This window comes from Saccopteryx bilineata, chromosome 5, assembly GCF_036850765.1.
Source record: "Saccopteryx bilineata isolate mSacBil1 chromosome 5, mSacBil1_pri_phased_curated, whole genome shotgun sequence".
In the NCBI taxonomy this organism is placed as follows: domain Eukaryota; kingdom Metazoa; phylum Chordata; class Mammalia; order Chiroptera; family Emballonuridae; genus Saccopteryx; species Saccopteryx bilineata.
Genome location: NC_089494.1, coordinates 2511106 through 2537232, shown reverse-complemented (window position 1 = coordinate 2537232; position 26127 = coordinate 2511106). Strand labels below are relative to the sequence as shown.

At 52.6% G+C, this 26127-nt stretch overlaps 2 protein-coding genes across 3 annotated transcripts in view; both read right to left on the bottom strand.

The window, feature by feature from the left end:
* Positions 1-15819: 15819 nt before the first annotated feature.
* Positions 15820-17994, bottom strand: HES6 (hes family bHLH transcription factor 6). 2 transcript variants are annotated; one of them, XM_066279625.1, is made up of 4 exons: positions 17827-17994; positions 17666-17752; positions 17457-17538; positions 15820-17208 (listed from the first exon to the last, which is right to left on the bottom strand). In XM_066279625.1, the coding sequence occupies exons 1-4, from the start codon at positions 17905-17907 to the stop codon at positions 16784-16786; spliced, it is 675 nt and encodes a 224-aa protein (XP_066135722.1). In that variant the 5' UTR covers positions 17908-17994; the 3' UTR covers positions 15820-16783. The 2 variants fall into 2 exon arrangements, with proteins under 2 accessions (XP_066135722.1, XP_066135723.1); XM_066279626.1 differs by having other exon boundaries at positions 16939-17208; positions 17497-17538.
* A 4812-nt stretch (positions 17995-22806) lies between these two features.
* PER2 (period circadian regulator 2) overlaps positions 22807-26127 on the bottom strand; it is a 43861-nt gene continuing 40540 nt past the window's right edge. The window contains exon 23 of the mRNA XM_066280790.1: positions 22807-25368. Within this exon, the coding sequence (XP_066136887.1) occupies positions 25219-25368 (150 nt within the window). The 3' untranslated portion in view covers positions 22807-25218. The remainder of the gene's footprint in view (positions 25369-26127) is intronic.

Sequence of the window (26127 nt, the reverse complement as noted above, 5' to 3'; positions counted from 1 at the left end):
TCTACAGGTTTGGACATTTCTTACGTCGACAGACTATACACAATTTCGTCAAGTGTTTACATCAGGTTATGGACAAAAATGAGGCCACTCCAAACGTGTCTGAATACAGACAGTGCAGAAACAGTCCAAGCTACAAGAGTGACCGAACATCCCTCTATCTTGGCTGATAAGCGTGAATGCTACTTCTTTTCCAAGCACAAGTGCAGCTTCGTCTAGTCTTCCGGCCTTCTGGATGGGTAGGCTTTATGGGCCCAGTTACCCCCTCTGACATTATCCAGCCCAGAGCCTAGCATCACTTCCTTCAATGTTTCCCCGAATCAGTGATCACAAACCCAAATCTTACACTTCCTTTCCAACATCCCCTGACTGGTTTCCCGGGGTAATGGCCTCTCTCCCTAAGGAGTAATAACCCAACTTGACTGACTGCAGATGTGTTTCTGGTGATCTCTGGCTTAAGGACAGTTGATGGGTCCAGTAGGACTTCAAGCCTCTCATCTACTTGACTGTTCACTCGCCGCTATTTGAAACGTTCACTGCTCTCTCCTCAACGGATAAAGTGCCTCCTCCTTTACAACGGAAGTACTCTAAAGTAACAATATACACAGTCTTCACTTCCTCACCTCTAGTCCACTCCTCGGTCCGCCCCAGCTTGGTTGACCTCATCACTTCTCCAAAACAGCTCTTGCAAACCTCAGCAGTGACTTCCCGCTGGGAAGCTAAGTGGAATCGATCTTTTTAGTCATCCTCTTGCGAGAGTCCCGCAGTGCTGACATCATTGGCCACTCTTTCCCTTCGGTTTGTGGTTTTACTCCTGTTTTTCTGCCTAGTCCAATTCTGTCTCCTTTGCAAACTTAACTTCTCCTGCCTGGCTATGAATTGATTAAATTCTCTAAGACTGGATTGCAGGTCCTTTCTTCGCTCCGTACTTCCTCCCTTGGCCATCTCATCCCCGTTCAGCTTGAATTACCATTCGTCGGAACATGATTTGTTCATTGGAATGTCCTACCAGCTCCGGACCCTGTGTTCAAATAAGTACCAGGTGGTATCTCTTGGAAGTCTCAAAAGTACCTCAAACTCATTTTCTCTATTCCCCACTCTATCCCTTTCAATCGGCTCTCCTTCTCGCATTAGACGCCTCCCTGTGTTCCTACCCTAGAACCCCTCTATGGAAGAAGATCACCCCTAAGGTGGCCCCCGTGACCCCCATCTCCTAGTAGTCAACTCTTGTGAGGCCTCCTTCCTTTGCAAGTGGCCAGGGCCAGTGACTTGCTCTGGAGAGTCCAGCAAAGTGTCAGGATATACGGTGTGTGATTATGCAGACATGACTCTTTCTGAAGGGTTTGTGACACCCATCCTGCTAGAAGACTCGCCCTTGCTGGCTTGGAAGAAGCAGGTTGCCATGTGAGCTGCAATACAGGGAGGACCACGGCCTGGAGCCGAGGATGCCTTCCAAAGCGGCAGCAAGAAATCAAGGCCTCCGACCCAAGAGCCCACAGAGAAGCGAATGCCGCCACAGCCCTGGAAGCGTCTGGAAGCAGGTCCTTCCTCGTCGAGCCTCAGATGAGCCCCCAGCCCCGGCCCACAGCTTGACTGTAGCCTTGCAGAAAACTCCGTTTTGCCTGGACTCCGGACCTCTGGAAACTGTGTGATAATAGATGGATAGGGTTTTAAGCCACTAAGTTGATGGTAATTTTCTCACACAGCAGTAGATGGCAAACACACCCTCTAGCCTCGGGAAAACCTTTGTGGAGTGCCCTCAGCCAGACCTTCATTCCACCTCTCCTGGAGCTTCCTCAGGGGTGCAGTGTTACAGTTATCCCTGTCATCGTGTCCGTGAAGACTGAATCGCCCATCAGAATGGGAGCTGCAGGGGCCGGAGACGAAGTTTGCTTTTACACCTCACTGTGCCTCCAGCACCGGGCACGTAATAGATCTCACATATATTGGTTGGATGAATGAATGAAGACATGAATGGATAAATGTGTCCATTTTTGATGCTCAAAGCACATGACACAGCCTTCCTACCTCAGGAATGTCAGGAAGGTTAGAGACAAGCGTGGTCCTCCTGTGTGCTTGCTCAGGACGACTCAAATGAAAGTTTATTCTTTTGCTCTTAGAAAAAGATCAGAGTCCCTGGCCAGGGAGCTGGGTCAGAGCGTAGTCCCAATAGGCCAAGGTTGTGGGTTTGATCTCCAGTCTGGGCGTACAAGAAGCAACCAATGAGTGCACAATTAAGTGGAGCAACACATCGTTGTTTCTTTCCCTCTCTAAAATCAATTTTAATAAAAAGAGCAAAGACTTCTGACTTGAGACCTTAAAACTCGCGAGACAAGGAAAGCACCTGATGTCCCAGGTCATGGGCTGCCTAAATGGACGACGGTCACTTCCAGAGTTTCCTGCAACCATAGCTTTTATCCTACGAGCTCTTCCGAAATGTGTCCTTGTACCGGAGACTGCAAGGTGTTCTGTTTATGATTTCCAAGGCCAGGCACCAAAGGCCACACAGCTCCAGCCTGTTTCTCTGGAGACATTTGCTCTGGGGGAAGTCAATCACCAAGTAAGTCCAATTGCTCTGAGACCGCCATGCTGGGGGAGCCAGATGTTGGCAGCAACCCCAGCTGAGCTCCGAGGCAACAGCCTCGTCTGCCAGCCTCGTCGAGCGAGTCACCTTGGACATCCTGAGATGGCCCCAGCCCCAGCCAGCGTCTGACCCCATGAGGAAACCTGACCAAGGACGGTCTAGCTAAGCACTTTATGAACTCCTGACCCAAGAGAAGAGGTTGTTGTAAACCGCTCAGTTTCAGGGTACCTAGTATGGAGCAGTAATAACCGAACCACCTGTTACACAGGCTCGCCTGGTGCACCATGAGCTCGCTGGAGAATGACGATAACTACAGAGGCCGTTCCGTTGTCCACGGCCGTGGGGAGAGAGATTTTACAGCCGGGGAAGTTGAAACAAATGTCGGAAGTCTCTCACACTGTGCAAAATTCATTGACTGTGTTGTGTTTATTGTGAAGCATGTCCTGTAAGGAAGGGGCTATGTAACAAACCCGACAAGCTCAGTGACCACACAGGGTGGTCTGGTCACAAATTCCTTAGTGGGTAGGTCATAGTGGGTAGTCATGTTCCAGGCCTGTAGCTTCCTCAACACAGGTCTGTCTTTACCTTCAGTGAGCCCTGTCCATTGTTCTTCTGTGTCTAGGATAACCTGTTAGATTCTTTTCCTTTTTTTACCCCCTCAAAGGCACCCAGAGCAGAAGACCACATGGTTATCTCATTCCGCACATGCTTCTCTGTGTGCTGTTAATTATTAACTATCCTGTAGTCCCCAATGTAAAAGAAACACGTGTTTCTCCATTTTGCCAAATCCCAGAGATTTGCCCCATTTTGCTCCCCCCCCTTAATCCACCACCCATGGACTTCGCATAACTCACCCCCTCTTCTGTCTCCTCCTCTGATTCTAATGTAGAGAATAAGCTGCTGCCTGACCTGTGGTGGCGCGGTGGGTAAAGCGTCAACCTGGAACGCTGAGGTCGCCAGTTCGAAACCTTGAGCTTGCCGGTCAAGGCACATAGGAGAAGCAACTACTATGAATTGATGCTTCCCACTTCCCCTCTTCTCTCTCTCTCTCTCTCTCTCTCTCTCTCTCTCTCTCAAAGGTCACCCTGGGGGTGAGGTCCTTGTTTTCTCTCTCTCTCTCTTTCCTCTAAAATAAATGTCTTAAAATAAGCTACAAAACTGCCATTCTCCAAAGTATTAGCTCAATTCATTGGGACTTCACTTCTGGGTATGTCCTCAAAACTCGGCTCAAATAAACTCCTATGACTTTTCTGGGGGCTGGATGATCTTTCACGGTCTGGGCAGAGGACTGAGAACACTGTGTGCCTGCTCAGGGCCAGGCATTAGTTAGGTGCTTTGAAACTGTTAATTTTATTTAATTCCCCAACAGCCCGCGAGGAAAGTGATGCTGCCTTTGCTAGGTCTACAGAAGTCTTCGGATAAGTCCCCTGCAGTCTTCCGATAAGATCCAATTAGCACTTTAGTGAAAAGTCTTTGGTGGAAAAACCTCGTAATACATGGGGGAGGGGGGGGAGGGGGGTGTTTGCACGCATGCACCCAGTGCACACGTGAAATGCAAAGGATTGGTCAAGTGTGTTACCGGCAAAATGACAAGGACCTTGATTTTTGTCTTCTTGAAGGAAAGAATTCAGTCAAGAGAGAAAGTGCAGCAAGCAAAGCAAAAATTCATTGGCCACACAGGAGGACACAGAAAAGGGGACCTTGGAGGCAGGTTCAGGGGGTGAGCCCGGGACGAGCTGCTGCTGCCCACCGACCCCGGTTGCGAGTGTCCTGGGGTCCCTCAGAGCTTAGGAGAGGGGGGTAGCAAGGAAAACTCACCTGAGAGGAGGAAGAAGGAGCGAGGAGGAGGTGAAAGGCACTGACTGGGACCCCACTAAGGGCTTCGAAGGGTGGAGACCTTAGGGGTGGCCCCAGGGGCGGATCTCCATAAAATACTCCTCAGCTTTCCAAGTGTGTCCTTTTAAGGTTGTGGTCTCCACTGATTGGTCAGAACCGGGGGGAGGGGGGTAGTCAGTGCGCTAGCTGATCCTGAGGTCAGCACAGAGGTATCACTTGTGTAGCTCCCTGCTTTTCTGGGCCTGCAGCTGAAACACAACTGAGTCCTAAATGTTATCCCTAGGGATAAGTGCTTAAGGGTTATTCTCTGGTCCTCTGCTCACTCCCCTGCTGATGGGGTCTAACCTGCATGACCAGCAGCATGCTAGGGGAGCAAAGGTCACCCGGGGGTGAGGTCCTTGTTTTCTCAGTTTTGCCCGTGGCTAGGCACCTGGGGCTTTCCGCCTTGGTGATCAACTCTGCCCGGCCCCCGGACCACGGTCCTTGCCCTGCTCACGTCTGTCTAACTGCCTGCCACACAAGGACCCTGAGGGCGCTTGACTGGGCACCCACCAAACCCACCAGGGGCTTTGGAGGTGGGGGGGGGGATTTTAAGACACCAAAGTGAGAGGTTTGCTCTGGATAGAACGTGGTACACAGAGGCGTGGATGTGGGCTGCCGGCCTCTGTAAGGGACAGACGGGTTAGGTAGGACGGCGAGACAGTGAAGGCAGGCTCATTTCACACGGGGTCTCACATGCCAAAATGGGGAGTTGAGCCCAGTGGGTGAAATGCTTTTCGCAGTTAGAAAAAGCTGTCTTCCAGAAAGGCCTGGAGGGGCACACCCTCCCCTGCTTCCACCCTGTTTGCAATCTAGAGTCATTTCACAGAATTACAGACCCAGCTGGTGTCACAGGAGAAAGAACCCTAGAGGGTATGTACTGCCCCCCTGCACCCCTCACATTAGAAGGGAAATGTGGCCACTCTGAACTCTCTTTGCAGATTCAATTAATTGGCTTCTCTTATCTAAATGTGGCTTGTCCCAGGTTCTGGTCCTAGATCCTCCTGGATTTACTCTCTTCCAAAGTTATCTTTGTTAGTTCTTTGGCTTTAAATACACCTGTATTCTGATAACACATTCATGCATATCCCTTGTGTGACTCTTCTGGGAACTCTACATTATACTGTGTGTGTGTGTGTGTGTGTGTGTATAGAGAGAGAGAGAGAGAGGGAGAGAGAGAGAGAGAGCTCTGCCTGTCTCCTCACCTGTATTCTGATAACACATTCATGCATATCCCTTGTGTGACTCTTCCGGGAACTCTACCTTATACTGTGTGTGTGTGTGTGTGTGTATGTGTGTGTGTGTGTGTGTGTGTGTATATATATATATAATATGTGTGTGTGTGTGTGTGTGTATATGGCTCTGCCTGTCTCCTCGACACCCCACTTAGATGTCTAATAGACACCTCATATTAAACATATGCCAACTACAACTCCTACTCCGTCTCCCCCAACACCTGTTCTCCCCAGCCTTTCTCAGATCACCATCCATCCAGGGACACCTGTCAAACCTACACACCAACCCTGAGTCCCGCCTGTTTCTCCTCCCAGACATCCAATTCAGTAGATCCTGCCTGCTCTATCTCCAACCTTCCCGCTGTCTCTTTCTGCCACTGTGATCCCAGACCAAGCCCCCATATTTCCTTCCTTCCAGGACAGACGAGACTACTCCTCTCTGTGAGACTCTGTCCTCCTGCAGATCTCAGTGTTCCAGGACTGCGTTCCATGCACTGCTCCACCACAGACCAGGCCACCTCCTTTTTTTTTTATTATTTTTTTTTATTTATTTTTTTTTAGAAACAGGAATGGATTGGGAGAGAGGGAGAGAGAGAGAAGAATCAACTGGTAGTTGCTTCACTTCAGCTGTTCATTGACTGCTTCTGGTATATGCCATGATGGTAGGGCGGGCCTCAAACTGAGCCAGTGACCCCTTGCTCAAGCCACCAACCTTTGGGCTCAAGACAGAGACCTCTGATCATGTCAATGATCCCACTTTCTTTTTAAAAAAATTATTTTTATTTATTTATTAATTTTAGAGAATAGAGACAAAGAGAGAGAGAGAGAAGGGGAGGAGGAGCAGGAAGCATCAACTCCCATACGTGCCTGGACTGAGCAAGCCCAGGGTTTTGAACCGGCGACCTCAGCATTCCAGGTTGATGCTGGATCCACTGCGCCACCACAGGTCAGGCCAGCGATCTCGCTTTCAAGACAGTGACTGCTCAAGCTGGCAATGTCGGGGCTCCCAACCTGGGCCTTCAGTGTTACGGGTCAACACTCTATCAGCTGTGCCACCACCGATCAAGCATTTTTTAAAAAACATATTTTAGCCTGACCAGGTGGTGGCGCAGTGGATAGAGCATCGGACTGGGATGCGGAAGGACCCAGGTTCGAGACCCCGAGGTCGCCAGCTTGAGCGCGGGCTCATCTGGCTTGAGCAAAGAGCTCACCAGCTTGGACCCAAGGTCGCTGGCTCCAGCAAGGGGTTACTCAGTCTGCTGAAGGCCCGTGGTCAAGGCACATGTGAGAAAGCAATCAATGAACAACTAAGAAGTCGCAACGCGCAACGAGAAACTGATGATTGATGCTTCTCATCTCTCTCCGTTCCTGTCTGTCTGTCCCTGTCTATCTCTACCTCTGTAAAAAAACAAAAACAAAAAAAACCCCACATATTTTAAACTTTTACATTTTTAAATTAATTTTGAGAGAAAGGGAAACATCAATTTGTTGTTGCACTTATTCATGCATTCAGTGGTTGATTCTTGTATGTGCCCTGACCAGGGACTCAAGCCACAGCCTTGACATGTGGGGGTAAGCTCTCACCAACTGAGCTACTGGGCCAGGGCCCTTATTAAGGTGACTTTTTTACAATGAAAAGGAGGACAAAAATAAGTTGAAGAAAACAATATCATAAAAGAAACATTTTATTCATTGCAACAATAATACACTATAATATGATAAATGCATAATAAAAACATTTGTAATATTTTATATTGTAATTATGCTTACATGCCTATTTTTTTAACTTTATTTATTTATTTATTTATTTATTTATATTTTACAGAGACAGTGAGTCAGAGAGAGGGATAGACAGGGACAGACAGACAGGAACGGAGAGATGAGAAGCATCAATCATTCGTTTTTTGTTGAGTGTTGCAACATCTTAGTTGTTCATTGATTGCTTTCTCATATGTGCATTGACCGTGGACCTTCAGCAGACCGAGTAACCTCTTGCTGGAGCCAGTGACCTTGGGTTCAAGCTGGTGGGCTTTTGCTCAAACCAAATGAGCCCACGCTCAAGCTGGCGACCTTTGGGTCTCGAACCTGGGTCCTCTGCATCCCAGTCCAACGCTCTATCCACTGCGCCACCGCCTGGTCAGGCTAATTTTTAATAATTGTAAGAAAAAATTACTCATTTAGTAAAACTTAATGTCAAACAAAACCACTAATTTGGAGTGATATTTGGGTGTATTTATCTGTAAGGTATTTTTCCCGCAGAGGAAGAAGGAAGGGGCCAGAGCCACGAAATATGGAATAATAAAGAGGCTTTATTAAGTACAGAGCAGCACATCCTGCCCAATGATGTTCCCTGGTCCCGGGGGCAGAGGCCAGGGAAGTCACGTAGGGTGACCCGCGTGGGGGATATTTAAAGGGTCTCTAGGGTGGTCGAGCTAATATGATGTGGTGAACTCTCACTGGCTGACGGACAGTCGCTCTTTTCCAAAGGGTTCCTGGGAAGTTTCTTTTGGCGCACCTGGATGTGGGCAGTTTCTAGCCAAGTTCCCGGGTCTGGGTTCCTCACATGACCGTCCCCCATTGCTGACCACCCCACATTCTGATCTTTTGTGTTAATTAAGGACACTGTTTATTCATTTGGCTACTTCCTGCTGATTAGGGGTATCGTGGGGAGGGGGAGATTGTATGGTGGTGGTTTTGAGGGGGTGTCAGGAGGAATATCTGTTTAGCTTTGACTGGGGAAACTTCGCAGATGCAGTCCTGTGAGGATTTAAAAAGGAGGAGTACTAGGGGGATCTGCGGGGTCCAGCCTTTCGGTGAGCCGGAGATGGGTAGGGGCCAGCAAACTTGAGGCAAACTGTATGCCAGGAGTGGCGTACGAAGGGGAAAAACTGCATGTCAGAGGTGGTGTGTGAAGGGGAAAAAAGGGGGTCCCATCCACTCCTATAACTTAGACCCATGAGGGAACTAGAGGTCCAGACTGTGGTGGCAAAACAGAGAGGGCAGCTCCCGCGTCCACAGGAAATGAGATGGACTTACCCGTTTTTGCAGCATTACCTTGGGTTTGGCGAAGATGATGGGGGTTCTCCGAGTCCAGGCTGTGTCAGCCGTCCATGATGTCTAGGAGTTCAAACGATGGGCCCGTCTGGCTGGACCGGCCTCCCATCTCAGTGGCCCGTCCTCCATGTAGAGATGTTAAGGATGAGCCTGTTGCCCAAAGGGGCAATCGCTCTGCCAGTGACCGGGCTGCTTGCAGTCAGGGCAGGGCTCAGTGGGCAGCCATGGGCAGGGGCCCTGCCGGGACCAGTGACCCTGCTTGCCACACTTAAAGCAAGCTGCTAGTGGTATTCCTCTTTGTGGTTTGGACTTGGGTCGGGCACTTCCTGTGCCTTGCCCCTGTTGCTCTGCTAGCCTCAGGGTTGCCACAAGAGCCTGGGTTTGGAGTGTTACCTTCTGCTGCATGCGGGCCTGGCGAACAGCCTCAGCCTTTTCCTACTAGCCGCGACCATTAAAAACTTTAAATGCCATGTTCACAGGTTTCAGATAGGAGTTTGGGGGTTAGAATAAGAGGAGGTGGGCTCCTGGGGAGCCCGGCACCCAGATCCAGCCGGAAACACCAGAGCCAGAGGCAGGACAGGGCCAATGGCTGGCGGAGGGTGACTTGACAGAGGAGGGGCTTAAGAACACAGTGGAGAAGGGAGCGGAGCTGGGGAGGAGAAAGAGAGAATGGTAAGTAGGGTTAGGGTTAGGGTTAGGTTAGGGTTAGGGAAAAAAAAAGAACAAAGAAAGAACAAAAAAGAGAGAATGGTATTTGCAGGTAAATGAGAAACAGGATCCAGCGAAGGGAGGAGAGGGGGCTCTTGGAGGGAAGAGACCCAAGTGAAAGAGGTCTGTAGAGGGACCAGAGAGGGATCCCAAGAGAGGGGCGTCCCCAGGGGTCAGGTGGGAGTCGGGCAAAGGAAGAAAGATTTGGAGTGGAGGGTTTAGGTGAGGTTTCTCTGGCCAGAAAGGGCCTGCGTGGTAAAACAGGCAGCACAGAGATTAGGACGGGAGCACGAATAACTAAAAGCCCTGAATGTAAGGGATCTCCAACCAGTTCCCAGTTTTTTTGGCGATAGTTAAATTGGTGAGGGTGTTAAAACCGAAAGTCCCTTCAGGAGGCTACCTGGTTTGATTATCCAGTGGGTTCTGTGGCCCGGCCACAGTGGAGAATAAGAACAGTTTCTTCTTCTTTAGGGAAGGAGAGATTTCAGATAAGGCAACTGCAGGAGTGTCTTTGGATCAGGTTTAGATTCCTGTGCCCCCATGGCCGCCCTCAGTCCTCAGAGTGGTCAGAGTTGAGCATTGGCGTTCCGCAGCTCAAGCTCCGGCCACCAGACAGATAAGGTAAAGTGGATGTGCTCGGGACGTCTCCATGGGCACACATGCACTCAGAACAGATGAGAGGTCCCTGACGCAGCTGTGGTTTCGGACAGGGAGTCTCGGTGTAAAGAACTGAGGGGAGGCTGGGGGCAGGGGACTTACTGCACCATGCACCGAAGTGGGTGGAAGGTCGGAGGTCCTGGTTCTTTCTCGAAGGGGAAGGGGAGAGGAGCAGTCCTTGCGGACTTCTGACTCCTCCCGGGTTTTGGCACCAAAATGTAAGGTATTTTTCCCCACCGAGGAAGAAGGAAGGGGCCAGAGCCACGAAATGTGGAGTAATAAAAAGGCTTTATTGAGTACAGAGCACATCACGTCCAACGAGGTTCCCTGGCCCCGGGGACAGAGGCAGGGAAGTCGCATAGGGTGACCCACGTGGGGAATATTTAAAGGGTCTCTAGGGTGGTCGAGCTAATATGACGTGGTGAACTCTCTCTGGCTGACGGACAGTCGCTTTTTTCCAAAGGGTTCCTGGGAAGTTTCTTTTGGCGCACCTGGATGTGGGCAGTTTCTAGCCAAGTTCCCGGGTCTGGGTTCCTCACATGACCGTCCCCCATTGCTGACCACCCCACATTATCATTTTCTAATTAAAAAATGTCAGTTTTATACAACTATTTAATCAAAATGTATTATTACTAGATATGGTTTGAGGTTAGATTTCCACTTTAAAATTCAAATTTTGGGAAGATACTTGTAAATAAGATTATACATATTTGGAAATTATTAAATAGATAATGAATTAATAAATGAATTGTGCTTACCTGTCTATGATGGAATATTCACTGAGAAAGAAATAATTGTGAGTCTACAATGTCCTATGTGCTGTGTTGTGTTTCAGTAAGAAGTACACAAAGCCATCTGCACACTCTTTATATCACACACTCTCTCAAGGTCTCCTGTGCGGAGCGTGTGCATCTCCTAATTGCGTCTCGCCGCACTGTACTGATCCTTGACCAATTGTCATGTCAAATACAAATACGTCACATCACATGCAATGGATGGACTCTGCATCGATCAAATACGGACATTTACAGATGAGTCTCCCAATATCAAAAAGGAGGACATGTAGGAGGACACTTTTCGAGGGAGGACAGAACTTACAAAAGAAGGACAGTCCTCCCTAAAGGAGGACTATTGGTATTAACTTAATACCCCCAGGTGCTGGCCGCCTGTGGCCCTCGCGCCTTCGCCCTCTCCAGCTGCTTTATCGCTTTCTCTCCGGGCGCCCTCCACCCCAGATGTTGGAGAGATCGCAGCACAGACCCAGGTGAGACGAGGGTAGGGTCACAGACCTGTCCTTGAACTCGGCTGGACACCAAGACACCCAACTCGGACTTGCAGCAGAGGAGGGAGTGTGACTTTTGGGCCAGGGAGGCTTCTGGGAATTGTAGTCCCGGTTTGGCCTGCAGTGGCCTCTGAGAAAGGGAAGTCGAAGGGTGAGAACTACATGTCCCAGGCGGCCCTGCGGTCCCCTTTGGGGCAAGGTGAGTGGGGCGTGGCCATGGCCAGGGGCATGGCCAGATAGTCTGTCCCTGGAGCGGTGGGCACCATGGAAGGTCTGCACTCTTTCCTAAATTCCCTGGGCTTGGGCCATGCAGGCTCTGGGCGTTCTGGGGGCCGGTGCGCAGCGCTGAGTGAGACGGGTCGGATGCTCGCCTTCAGGTCACTCGCAAAGGCCTGAGCCTAGGGCTGAGCTGCGGGAGGGAGGTCAGGCAGAGCCTTGAAGGCCGGGGCTCCGCGTGGAAGTGGCAGGCACGTTAGGTCTGCTGCCCACGCAGGGTTAAGGATGAGATGAGGGTGCCTGGAGTCGTTTTGTGGGAAGTTGGACCCTAGTGGAGATAAGATTTAGAACTAAAGCTCATGGATCTGATTGGATGGAAGTGGGATGACAGGAAAAGAAAGAAATCCAAGATGACCTCTAGATTTTTTTGTCTAATCCAGGGGTGGTCAACCTTTTTATACCTACACCCACTTCTGTATCTCTGTTAGTAGTAAAATTTTCTAACTGCCCACCGGTTCCACAGTCATGGTGATTTATAAAGTAGGGAAGTAACTTTACTTTATAAAATTTATAAAGTGGAGTTATAGCAAGTTAAAGCATATAATAATAATTACTTACCAAGTACTTTATGTTGGATTTTTACTAAGTTTGGCAGAATAAATCTTTATAAAACAACTTACTATAGTTAAATCTACCTTTTTATTTATACTTTGGTTGCTCCACTACCGCCCACCGTGAAAGCTGGAATGCCCACTAGTGGGCGGTAGGGACCAGGTTGACTACCACTGGGGGGCGGTAGGGACCAGGGTGACTACTACTGGCAATGGGGTGCCTGGAAAGGGTCAATGACAGGGCCAGTCGCGGTGTGTTTGGGGCTGAGAAGCAGTTTTTCCCTTTGGTTTGTAATTCCCATCAGATACCTACCTTGTTTCCCTGAAAATAAGACCTAGTGCAATTTTTTTTCAAGCTTAGAAATATAAGGGCTCCCCTAAAAATAAGACCTAGTGCGGCTTTAGGAGCAAAAATTAATATAAGACGTTGTCTTATTTTCCGGGAAACAGGGTAAATTGTTGTACATGGAAATAGAGTCACAAGAAATTCTTGATGGAATTCAGTGTTTGGCTGGTTATGGTGATGTTTGTGATGACATGACTACAGTATATTAATAAATGTTGATTTTTTTGTTCAACAATAAATGTGAATTCTTGTTCATGGAAAAATAAGACATCCCCTGAAGATAAGACCTAGCACGTCTTTAGGAGCAAAAATTAATAATAAGACACTGTCTTATTTTGGGGGAAACACGGTAAGTAGAGACACTGAGTACACAGGACAAAGGGAGGCTTTGGACGGAGGGCAGACGGAGAGGATAAACCAGAGGGGCCCGATGTGGCTCCGGGGCAGGGGTGAGGGGGCAGCGCTGAGCACACAACTTTGGACAGGCCTGCCCACATTCGGAGGTTGGCAGAAGAGCATCTAGTAAAGGACTGAGGATGGCCAGTGAGTGGGTGGACCTGGCGATTGGGCGTTCTTGAGTTTGAGTTTCCGGAGGGAGGGAGTGATTAGCAGTGAGGAGTGCTTTTACTGGAAGGTTGAATGTGTTGAAACTTAAGAGACAGGAGCTCTGGATCTGGAAACATGGATGTCTCTGGAGTTCTTGACAAGGGCCGTTTCAGCGGAGGGGCGGGAACAACAGCCTGACGGGAGAAGGGGAGTGAGAGGTGAGGAAGCGGACACAGTGGTGGTAGATGATGCTTCCCAGGAGTTCTGCTTTAAAGCAGACAAACGAGGCAGAGGCTAACAGGGTACCTTGAGACCAGGGAGGTTTTTGTCTCCCCTTTTTCCAGATAGATATTACAGCTCGTTTGTAGGATGTTGGGAATGATCAAGTGGGAGGTGACGGTTTAGGAGGCAGTGAAGAGATCAGAGTCACTGAGTGGTCAGAGGAGACAGGACCAGTGCCTGTGTGGGAGCTGGTGCCACTGCCACAGTGCATCATGATGGGGAGGCAGAATGCCCGGGCAGAGGTGAAGGTAGGTGTGGTCTGCAGGATTATGGCCCACCCAGAGATGTGCACAAGCTCATTCCCAAAAACTGAATGTTACCTTCAAGAGCTTTGCACAGCTGATTAAAGACCGCTAGATAGGGAGAGGCTCCTGGTTTACTCAAGTGTGCTCAATGTAATCATAAGAGGCCTTAACAATAAGTAGAGGAAAGAGAAGCCTCACCAAGCAGCGGTGCAGTGGATAGAGTGTCAGACTGGGGGAGTGGTGGACTGGGACGCTGAGGACCCAGGTTCAGAAACTCTGAGGTTGCTGGCTTGAGTGTGGGGTCACTGGCTTGAGCGCAGGTTCACTGGCTTGAAAGCCCAAAGTCGCTGGCTTGAGCAAGGAGTCACTCACTCTGCTGTAGCCCCCAGGTCAGAGCACCCCGGTCAAGGCACATATGAGAAAACAATCAATGAACAACTAAAGGAGCCACAACTATGAGTTGATGCTTCTCATCTCTCTCCCTTCCTGTCTGTCTGTCTGTCCCTCTCTCTCTGTCCACCCCCCCCCCAAAAAAAAAAGAAGTAGAGGGAAGCGGAGAGTCAGAAGGAAGTGTGACTGTGCTAGAAGGGTCAGGTGGGTGCAACACTGTTAGCTTTGAAGATGGAGAAAGCGGCCACCAGCCAAAGAATGTGGGCGGCCTCTGAGGCAGGAAAAAGAAAGTAAAGGTACCCTCAATCCTCCAGAAAGGAGTGCAGCCCTGCCTTGATTTTATCGTAGTGAATCCTGCCTCAGACTTCTCCCAGAACTGCAAGGCAATACATCTGTGGTGCTTCAAACCACCGAGTCTGTGGAGGTTTATGGCAGCCAGAGACGAACACAGTGAAGGATGTGACAAGTGCGGGGATGAGAGGGAAGAGTTGTTCCTTCAAAACAGTCCCTGGTTGATGTTCTCCAATGGCATCAGAGCTCAGTATGGTGGCCTTGGGTGTCCCTGTGGACACATCCTACATCCATCTGGCTCAGACAATTAAAATAACCCCTGGCCTGGCCTGTGGTGGCGCAGTGGGTAAAGTGTCAACTTGGAACGCTGAGGTCTCCGGTTCAAAACCCCAGGCTTGCCCAGTCAAGGTATATGCAAGAAGCCACTATGAGTTGATGCTTCCTGCTTCTCCACCTTCCCTTTCTCTCTCCTCTCTCTAAAAATCAATCAATAATTTTTTTTTAATTCTTAATAAAAATTATCTGTATTTTCCTATGTGTAAGATGCACCTTTTCCCAAAAACTTTAGGGTCTAAAAACTGGGTGCATCTTATACAGTGGTAGATTTTTTTTACTTGCATTTCCCGCTCTTTCACGCTTGCTTTTGTGCTCGTTGTTGAAGACAGTGATTCGTCATCAGACACAGATGAGGACAAGCTAATGGATGGGAGTTTGGACAGTGATGAGGAGTTGTATGAATTTTATGATGAATAAAACTTGAGTTCAATAACTTTATGTATATAATACATTCTTTTTCAAATTCCAGGCCCCCCAAATAAAGTGCATCTTATACCTGGGGAAATACGGCAATCCCAGGAATGGTATTTCCATCCTCTCAAGCTGTCTTATGGACCTGCCTCCCTCACTCCACCCCACCCCACCCCACCAACTCATCCCCAGGAGCTAAAGCTGCATCGGGAAGTCTGATGGCTGAGGCCATGGGCTGAATCACAGGGAAGGCCGTGTGTCAGGTCCTCGGTGGTCAGGACCTGCTGGGGATCTTTTGTAAGAGGGCTTGGGAATGCAGAGGTACACAACTAGAGAGGAGACTCAGGTGTCAATCCTGGATTGTCACACCTCATCCCAGGCCTTAGCACTGCCGACCCAAAGTGAGAACCAGCTGCTCTGGGGTCCTGAAGCAGGTGAGGGGCTGGGCTACCTGTGGCAATGACAGTAACCACTGTTAATTTACTATATGCTACCTGTGGGCCCTGAGCCTGTCCAGGAGGGGTCTCCCCACACCCAGCTGCCCATCACCCACGGTTTCTGATCTCCTGGGCCTTGCTGACCCTCCAGTGCACGCTGCCTACAGCCATAGTGCTTTCCTTTCAAGCCATGAAATGGGTCAGTGAAGTCACTGGCAGTGGTTGAAGCTCTCAGTCAAGTGACATCTTAATACATGTGGACTGACATTATGGATCCTAACACAGGCTTTTGAAAGAAACTTCCAAACCATGTGGCTTAGCCATTAGTCATCAGCATTTGTTTATTTCTGAGAGCTCATGAAACAGAGAATGGTCCCGGGATAGGCTGTTTCCCTATCAATTGGTTACCCTGGAGACAAACCCCATGCCAATGAAATACATCTCCAGGCTGCACACAACCCCAGGGACAGCAGGCCAGGCCTGAGGATCTGTAGCGGGAACCCGCCTGGAGCTGCCCGGCAATAGGAATGGGGCAGCACTATCCACTGTGAGACGGAGTCTCCATCTCCACTGCCCTCACCCAGCACACAGGGCTGACAAAGAGTGAGCATCAGATACAGGAACGTGCTTAGCACAGTATTTATATATTTGACACATTAATGACACCATATCATCCAGTAACATTTCAGAAGGGTAATTAACTCTCCAAAATCCTTTATTTAATAGAACCAGAACATTCGATGGCAACCTAATACACAAACTCAAGTGTCCTAAATGCAAGACATACAGGAAGCCTTGCTTCTCTCTGGCAGCTACGGGCAGTTCTGCACCTGTCACTCCTATGTCCTCGCTGAAGTGGCAAGTTCAAGTTCCTGCTCAGGCCAGGGGTGCCAGTGTCCCTCTGCCCCCACACTAGTGCCCTGCACCAACAAGAAATCAGCACCATTCTGGTGACCTCTGCCCCCAGATCCACGCAGTGCCTGAGAAGGCTGGAACTGGTGAATGCTGGCGAGCCCTAGCTCTACAACTTTCTTTCTCGTGCCTGTAGCTCCCTCCCTCTACCCACCCAGCGAGGTGGTGTGGTGGGGTCCATAAAAGGAAAGGGCTAGGGGCCTGACTGGGCTGGTCATCCGGAACTGCCCTATAAGCCACCCACTAGAAGAGGACGGGCAAACCTGGGAGACATCCAGGACCCTGTCCCACCACATCTGGACCCCAAGGAGAAGGGACTACAGGTGGAAAGGCTGAGCCCACCCCCGCAGGCCCTGGGCAGGCGTTAGTCACCAAGGCCTCCAGATGCTCTGGGCTATGCGGGCAGTGGTCAGGCTGTCCAGGGCCGCGGGTACCAAGTCTGGCCCCTCAGCAGGTGCACGGCTCAGTTCAACCTCGGAGGCCTCCTCTAGGTCGGAGCACAGGTCATCCACAGGGGCTGGGGAGGTAGGCAGCGGGGACCCCAGGGCCCCTCCTGTAAGCCAGCTGCTTTGCCTAGGGGCTCCCGGGGCCCCTGCCAGAGCATCCCCGAGCAGATCTCGGAAGCTGCTGCCCTCGCGTAGCGGCATGGACTCAAGCAGGTGATTCAGGAGCTCGGCGGCGACGGTGGCGTCGATGGCCTGGCACGTGGACACGAACGTGTGCACCTCATGCATGCACTGGATGTAGCCGGCGGCGAAGCGCTCGCTGGCTTCCGCCTGCAGCTGCTCGCGCCCTGCGCCCGGGGACGGGAGGGAGAGAGCCGCGCCCGGCCCGGTGAGCCCGAACTGCCGTGTCCCGACCCACCCGGCCCGCGGGGACGGGGCTCACCCAGAAGAGGACAGGGCGCGCCCTGCTCCGGGGTGAGCTCTCGCCGCCGACAGCACCGGAGCCCCCGACGGAGAAATCTTCCGTCCCGGGCAGGGGCGGGCGGGCGGGGGAAGGCGCCCCGCACCCCAGCCCGCACGCCCCGCCGCCACTCACCGCGCGCCCGGCCCCGCAGCGCACCCTGCACGCGGCGCACCGTCAGCTCCAGCACCTCGGCGTTCTCCAGCTTGGCCTGCACCTGCGCCGGCGAGGCCGCCGGTGGGGAGGGGCGGTGAGGCCGGGCGGCGCCGCGACCCCGGCCCGCCCGCCCGCCCCGCAGCCCCGGCGCCGCGACCCCGGCCCGCCCGCCCGCCCGCCGGCCTCACCTCGGCGCCGGCCAGCAGCAGCCGCAGCTCCTGTAGGCTCTCGTTGATCCGTGCGCGCCGCTTCTTCTCCACCAGGGGCTTCCGGGCCTGCGGGAAGCGGGAGACTGAGCCCCGGCGCCGCGCCGCGCCGCCCCCCGCACGCCCGCAGCCCCGGCCCGCACCTTGCGGTCCCCTCGCGCCTCCCAGCCGCCCTCACTCTCCCGGCCGGGACAGTCGCGGCCAGAAGCCCGGGGCGGAGCCATGGTCTGCACCGCCCGCAGCGCCGCGAACGCGCCCAGCCCCTGCGGCCCTCGCTGCGCTGGGTCCGGTCCGCCGCCGACCTGACGACTCCTCCGCGTCTTCCGCCCGCACCGGGCCCCGCCCCTTTTATAGCGCCTCATTTGCATCTCAATGCGCCGATTGGCCACGTACTCCTGGGGCCCGCGGACCGCAGGCGGACCGCAGCCAATTGGAGCGGCGCGCTTTGTCCAGCCCCGCCGCCGGGGTCACTCGGCAGCTGGCGGGGCGTGACCAGCTGGAGCGGACCCCAGCTCGGCCTCTGCGCGACCCCCGCAGGTTAGCACCCTAGGGGGCAGTGACCCGGGGAGCTGCAGATTGGGGTGCTCTTGTTTCGCTCCACAGCCCGGGCAACGCCCCCGGGTCACAGGACCTGCCGGCAGGAGCTCATCCATCCACCCCACCGCCCGTCCAGCTACGTGTGTGTGCGCCCGACGCCTCCCCGGAGGAGCGCGGTGTGTGGGCGCGCCGGGTCCTGTCGCGGGGGCGGGGGGAGGCCTGTCAAGCCCGCGGTCTCCAGACTTGACTGGGGTGGCTGCAGAGCCCCGGGGGCGGTGGGGGTCCCTGGGACAACGGGGATGGGAGGTGGCCCGTGGCCTTGTGTGTCGGGACACTGCGCCCCTCGGCCTCCCCCCGCCTGCGCGAGGATCCCAGCGGGGCGCAGCTGCGGACACGCCGGCTCCGCTGGTCCTCCAGGCCCTCCTTCCCGAATCGGTGTCCCCATCCCCGCCTGGCCTCCCCCGTCCTCCCCTCACCCCCCACAGCTGCCCGTTCTTTCCTGGTCATCATCCCTGTCACTCCCTGAGCCTCCATGTCCCCCTAATGCCCTTCGCCCCTTCCCCCCCCTTTTACCTCCTGAGCTCCACGCCCACCCTTCCCTGGTCGCACCCCGCCCCGCCCCCCGGCTCACCCTCACCGCCAGCCTTTCCCCGGTCCCCTCCGTCCCCCCGCCGCGTCCCCCTCCGGCTCCTTTTACCCCCGAGCCCTCCTCCCGCCCTGCCAGGCTCGCAGAGGCCGCCGTCTGGACCCCGTAACTTGATGCCCGTGACAGTTGGCAGCTGCAGCCGCTTCGGCGGAGAAAAGCGGCGGCCGCGCCAAGAGAGACAGGTGTTGGCCGCTCTTTTGTCTCTGCCGGCTTTGTTCCTCGAGCGGGCGGCGGGCGCGCCTGTGTTCGCCAGACGATCGCCACCCCCACCGCGGGCCGCCCATCTGCCTGCTCGGCCTCCCCGGCGGGTGGGGTGTGTGGGCAGTGGAGCCGCGCCCTTGGGCAGCGCCCCGGGGGGTCCCGGTCTGGCCCCTGCTCTTAGGAGCCTTGTCCTCGCCCGCCCGCCAGGCAGAGCCACAGTGCTAAGATGCCTTCTGGCCTTCGCCTTATGCCTGGAACTCTCCCCGCCTCCTCCCTCTTCCGTAGCTGTTTCCTCAGTGTTCAGGTCTCCGCTTCCCTATCCATTTTACCTGGTGGGAGCTCACCTGTGCCGCAGTAACCCTGCACCCTTACCCAGTGCTCCACTACTCACTCAGGATTAGGGTTGCCATGGTCTGGTCGGCTGTCTTTCATTCCTGGATGGCTTTCTCCATCCCTGGTCAAGGGTACAGTCCGCCCTAGGACCCCCTGTCTACCTGGTCTTGCAGGAGCACTGGGGTTAGGGAACTTCTAGGGACTGTGGATTGACTAGGCGGTAGACACTACCCCCCCACCCCACCCCACCCCCAGCCAGGTAGTTCTTTCACTTCTGGTTCCCCACCCAAGGGATCTCCACCCACAGGGCAAATTCAGTGAAACCTTTGAAAGTTCCCAAAGTCACCTCGCTGACTTCTGTAACAACCTGGGAGCCTCATCTGCTCATTCTCACCTGTCTCTGAGCTGTCTCTTGGTTGTCCCCTGGGTGAGCAGGCCCCTGAGAATTCACCAGCCCAGCACTGCTCACCCAGGTACAAATCTACTCCTTTACTTTAATCACCCCTGTTGTACTCAGTCTCCCCCACAAAGTCAGTGAACTCAGCTCTCTCCATAACACCCTCCCATGGTTGCTCAGAAACCCAACAGCCCTTTCATCTCCCAGGCCTACTGGGGGTGCAGACAGTGTATGTGTGTGTGTGTGTGTGGGGGTAGGCCCCAAGCTGGCCTGTAACTGTATTCTTTTTATTATTATTATTATTTTAAAAATTTTAGAGAGGAGAGAGAGACAGAGAGGGAGAAAGAGAGGAGAGACAGAGAGAGAAGGTGGGGAGGAGCTGGAAGCATCAACTCCCATATGTGCCTTGACCAGGCAAGCCCAGGGTTTCGAACCAGCGACCTCAGCATTTCCAGGTCGATGCTTTATCCACTGCGCCACCACAGGTCAGGCTGTAACTGTATTCTTCTTTGCCATTTAGACATCCTAGGGAAGGAGACACAGCCCCTCCACTCATGCATGCACATGAGTACACACATGCATGCACATACACATGCACGCACACACACGTGCACACACATACACATGCACGCATATACATGTGCACACACGCCAGAAACTACAGTTAAGTTTTCACTAGAAAAACTGAGATATAGAAAAATAAACTCCCTAATATCTCTCATACTCTGATCCATACTCCTCTCACTAGCCATTATATTATTTGAACAAAACCAGACACGTGTTACAGAATGTTTTCTGTGAAAGACAGTTCATCTGGGAACAGGATGATCAGGGCCCGGGGGGGGGGGGCTCAGGGGAAAAGATCAATAGAACACCTGATTGGATGGGGGTATTGAGTGTGGGGGTCAAAGGAGAACATGGTAAATGCAAGTGGTGTAAGCAAAAAAAGAAAAGAAAAGAAAAAGAAATGCAGCAAGGAGCTCCAGGGAAAGCAAAGAGCAGCCCCAGAAGAGAAATGTAGTCGTAGCATATTCTTTGGCTCAGTAGCCAATTCTTGCGCAGTCCCGACTCCATTCATAGGGTTTCAACATTTAGAATCAATCTATAGAGAAGGGAAGGAAAGCTTAATTATGGTTACAGGACATGGTATAAAGTTAGCTGTCAAAACAAAGTACAGGTGACAACAGTCAGGAGAAGGGAGGCAGTGAGAGGGGGGCTGGGACCTGACAGCCTTGTCTTACACGGGGTGGGAAGATGGAGGAATGCTGTCTAGAGTTGAAGGAGGGAGAAATTGAGTGTTGGGATATGCCTCAGTGTGACCAAGGGCCCTGGGGGGAGGGGGATGACCCATAAACATAAGGATTAGACTGGAGGTTGCCCAAGGTCTCACCTTTGAAGTCACCCTTAGTGGGTCAACTGGTTAGCTGGCTTGGCCTTTTCCTTACAGAAGTCTGGCTACTCCGTCTTGGAGTCACCAAGCCCTTACTCACTCCTTCACATGGCCTCCCTGAGCGGACCCATTTCCTGCCATTTGTCCCTTGGACTGACCCCACCTTCAAAGGTTGCCTGAACACAGACTTCCCGAGCATCTGGGCCCTTTGATCCCCTCAGACCCGGGAACAGAGGCCCGCAGAGGCCGGGCAGGGCGGTGGCGGCCACAGCGAGGCCAGATAGCGGTCGGGGTGGCAAGCCATAAATCCCCAGGGAACAAAGGCAGCGGGCAGTCTGTGGATGTCTAGGCCCCTTGTGGGCCATCAGCCCAGGGCGCTCTGAGAAGCTCCTTTTAGTTTGTAAATAGGGGGTGGTGGTGTGCACTTGGGGTTATATGGTAAATAAAAATGCAATTAAGAGTCTCCAAAGGCACTCAGAAGTTCAGGGAAACGGCCCTATCTGGCCACTTAAGGCCTGTTGGCCGAGGACACTGTGCTCACTGGGCAGACTTAGTAAGCCTTTTGTTCCTCAGGCTCATCTCCACTTGGATTCAGGCGGCCAGGCCAGGAGGCAGAGTCAACCCTTCCCTGCAGGGGGCTCCTGCAAGGCTGGGCGCTGGGTCCAGTGCATCCATCTCCCAACTCTGACCCCCGTGGTCCGCTGCCGTCCGGACCAGGCCCTGCACGGCCTCACTGTTGTGGAAGGAAGGAAGGCCTGGGCAGGTGGGCGGGGCGATGGGGCTGTGCTGCCTGCATCACCGGCTGAGGGAGACAGGAGGCCTTCTTGGCCCTGTCGTCAGCCCCGTGGTCAGCGCCGAAGCAGCCAGCCCAGGCAGGACAGACAACCCTGGGTGGGGACAAAGAGGGGCTGTGGTCCCACAGGGAAGTGGTTCAGGGGCTGAGCAGAGTACCCCAACCCCATCCTGTCCACAGGTGAAAAGACTGGGAGGGCCCTGGCCGGTTGGCTCAGTGGTAGAGCATTGTCCTGGCGGGTGGATGTCCTGGCCAGGGCACACAGGAGAGGCGCCCATCTGCTTCTCCACCCCTCCCCCTCTCGCTTCTCTCTCTCTTTTCTCCTCTTGCAGCCAAGGCTCAATTGGAGCGAATTGGCCCCGGGCTCTGAGGATGGCTCCATGGCCTCCGCCTCAGGCACTAGAATGGCTCCAGTTGCAACAGAGCGACGCCCCAGATGGACAGAGCATCGCCCCCTGGTGGGCATGCCAGGTGGATCCCGGTCGGGCGCATGCGGGAGTCTGCCTCTGCCTCCCCTCCTCTCACTAAATAGTAATAATAAGACTGGGAGAACTCCATCACAGGGTTATGTTTATATCCTAGAAAGTGCACGGGTCAGGGGTTGAAATAGGGCGTGTCAGACACACTAGGCAGGAAGCGGCCTTGCGAAGCACGCAGCGTGGGGACGAGGTGAAGGAGGCCTGTGTGGAAGACGAGTCCCCAACGCAGAATTTCTAGTTATTTTTTTAAAAAAAATCTCTTGATAATCTTTGACCTCTACTCAGTTCTTCCTCTGTGTTACATTAAACGTACATACGAGAAAAAGGAAAATACACAGAAGTAAAAATAAAAATATACTTACTTTATTTACCAATTTTCTAAAAGGCAGAAGTCATAAAAAGACACAAGCAGTCAAAAAACGTATTGCACAGGGCGGAGAAAGCTGGGTTTGCGCACAAACGGATCACTTGTCCGGAAAGGCTAACAAGGCATCACACAGGCTCTGAGAGCTTATTTACATCTCTTTTTTAGGAATATATTAAAAAGAAGGCTCAGTTTAAAAATCGAGACGTTTTCATGACACCCGTGTAAGCACATATCTGAAAAAAACACGACTCGGTGCACGGCACCGTGTAAACAAGTGCACAAAATGCTCCTAGTGTCAGCTTCTCGGCACGCTGAAGCTACAGTCACGCTCAGTAAGTGCACACAGAACACGGAAATAACGCTGACGGTAAACATTCGTAACAGTAGACACAACGGTTTGGCAGTTTGTGTTCAGGTAACACGCGGAATCCCTTCACGACCTGACTTCAGAGGCAGGAAGCAGTTTGTAGCATTTAATTCCCACATGCAGGACCAGACGACACCCTCAACGTGGGTACCTGAAGGCAAGATTACTTTTTCAATTAAAACAAAATTAGTGTTTTCTGTTTGAGTTTATAAAGAAGAATATTAAGAGTCGGGAACAGGACGGTTTCTATGGTGAAGCCCAGCTGATGAAAAGCACTTCACTGTTCCGGTAGCCACTTCTCCATCGAAGGACGAGGGGAGACCCGCCTCCTCCGCAGCCACTTCTCCATCAGAGGACGAGGGGAGACCCGCCTCCTCCGCAGCCACTTCTCCATCAGAGGACGAGGGGAGACCCGCCTCCTCCGCAGCCACTTCTCCATCAGAGGACGAGGGGAGACCCGCCTCCTCAGCAGCCACTTCTCCATCGAAGGACGAGGGGAGACCCGCCTCCTCAGCAGCCACTTCTCCATCAGAGGACGAGGGGAGACCCGCCTCCTCAGTTTCTATCGACTCCACGCAATGTGAAGTCATCTGTTTCATCGCTGGGAACTTCTTAACTCCAGGGACCAACACAACTTTTCCCCAATCTTTGGGATGTATGATGCAACATAAGATTCTGCAAAAAGTTGGGCAGACTGGCCTCACTCTTTCCAAGTGTCCCTGTGACCTGCAAATGCCCAAGACCCTGGGGGGACAGCGCTGCAAAGGCTGGAAGCCACGCCAGGTGAAGGCAGGCTCACGAAGAGGCCGAGGCCGCATCCCAGCGCAGGGTGTGGAGGGAGAGGTGAGCGCGCAGCACCCCCGGGCAACACAGGCACTGTCCCCACAGGCTCACTACGTCTGCCCAGGGCCAGAGCCAATGTCTGGGACATGTCAAATGAAGAACACAGATGGGTCCCAAATGCAGCGCTCAGAGCCTGGTTTGGAAAGGGAAGCCACCATAGAGCCACGACCAACTACACATTTTTATGTACATACTGGTCATGGCAGAGGCAGATTAAGGTTGGTCGAGGCCCCAGGCACGGAAGAAAATATTGCGCCCCTTAAAAAAAAGAGACAGGAAAAATAAAAATACATATTAACTATACTTTTAAATAAATAAAAAATATTATGTACTATTAATGTTAAAAGTGCACATATGAAACCAAACTTGGTGTCATTAGAAAAAAGTGTCAAGCTGGGGTTTTGCGGGGCCCTTCAGAGGTTGGGGCCCAGGGCGAGTGCCCAGTGCGCCCACCATTAAATCCGCCTCTGGGTCATGGCCTGGAAAGGAGCCAAGAATGGTGCAGGACACACAGAGGGTCTGGGTAGAGCTGGTCACACAAACCACTAGGCTTTTGTCCGGAGCGGGCATTTCAACTGTGTTCGCTGCAAACACAGGCGACGTCAGGTACACACGCCTGCCGCTACAGCACCCGAAGCCAGGGCTGCCTCTTGCTTCACACCATTCAATGTGAAAAATTTTGAAGGAAAATCAAAAAGGCAGTCATTTCCACTTGGTATGCTTTAAAAACATCTAGTTTGACTAGATGGTTATTTAGATAAAAAGCAGCCTTGAGAGAATGGAATCTGATCGGATCTGCACACACCCACCCCGGGATGCTCCGGAAGGGGGGCCCTCCTGGTTCCAGCCTGGTGCCCCCCCCCACGGCAGAGAGCCCCCCCCAGCTCAGCACCGGGCAACCTCCCTGACACTGAAAGGAGGAATTTCGTCTTTATGTTATATCACAGCGAAATCTCTTTCCCGTCCCCCAAAGTCCGTATTTACATTTTAAATATAAAAATGTATTTCTTCCCAAACACTTCCCACCCTCCAACTGTTGTTTTTCTCTAAAACAAACAAACAAACAAACAGAAAACAATACAAGTGTATCTGTCCATTTCGTTAGAAACAAAGGTGGGTTCTGGCCTCTTCACCACCATCTAATGTCCATCTCTGCTGCGGGTGGGCGGGCCGGGCGGGCAGTTACCTATGCCCTTCGCTTTCCTGGCTCAGGGGGGGTCCGTTTTCCTTTTCTTTGGTGTGTGTGGCTTCACTGAGTCCCAGAGGAGGGCTGTCTTCCTCATATGGTATACAAAAGTTGTCTTTTCCCTTGTTTTCACAGTAAACACATTCCTTAAGACAAAAAACACAAAATTAATAACAAAAGTGAGATCTTCATTACAAAAATGCAGTTCAGCCTGAGTGAGTATGGGTGGTCCTGGCTGGGTGTCAGCAGTTAGGGGGCTGCAGGAGCAGGACCAGCAGCCCCTGAGGGTGCTGCTCAGCTGCGGGAGCCCAACCTGTCCCAGGAAGGGGCCAGCCCTGTCCCCAGAGCCCCCACCGCAACGCCCCCAAGGCTCCCAACGCCCTCAAGGCCGGGAGAGTCTGAGCCCTGATCAGAGAGGCAGCATTGCGTGGGCTCAGGCTCCATTCCCAGCTGCAGAACCTGGAACTGTTACCTAACCTCTGTTTTCTCAGCTGTAAAATGGGAGACCGACCCTGTACCCAGGGAGGCAGGTCCAGGAGGAGTGCGGGGGACAGAAATGGCAGAGGACACTGAGACAGGACAGGGGCAGCCTCCAGGGGGTGGGCCTCAGGGGAGAGGGGGACAGGGGCTGGGGTCCAGGCGGGTCTTTGGAACTCTCCGGAAAGAACAGGGACTGAGGGGCAGCTGGAGAAGCACAGCGTGAAGAGAGGAAAACTAGTGTTCCTTCCGTCACTGAACAGTCTATGTGGACGCTGAGGATTTATGACAGATTTCTTTTTTTTTTGCTTTGTTTTTAATAGAAAATAGGATTCAAAGAAAAAATAGCTCAACTGTCAGTGAGCACACGGCCGGGAGCAGACAGGCCGGCAGCCCCTGGACAGAGCCCTCTGGACTGGCTGAGCTGC

Excerpts from the sequence above, each read along its gene's own strand:
- HES6 (XM_066279625.1), bottom strand. The coding sequence starts at position 17,907 with ATGGCTCCGCCCCGGGCTTCTGGCCGCGACTGTCCCGGCCGGGAGAGT. Across the intron at positions 17,539-17,665 it reads TGCTGCTGGCCGGCGCCGAG|GTGCAGGCCAAGCTGGAGAA; the intron begins GTGAGGCCGGCG and ends TCGCCGGCGCAG. Across the intron at positions 17,209-17,456 it reads GCTGCGGGGCCGGGCGCGCG|GGCGCGAGCAGCTGCAGGCG; the intron begins GTGAGTGGCGGC and ends CCCCGGGCGCAG.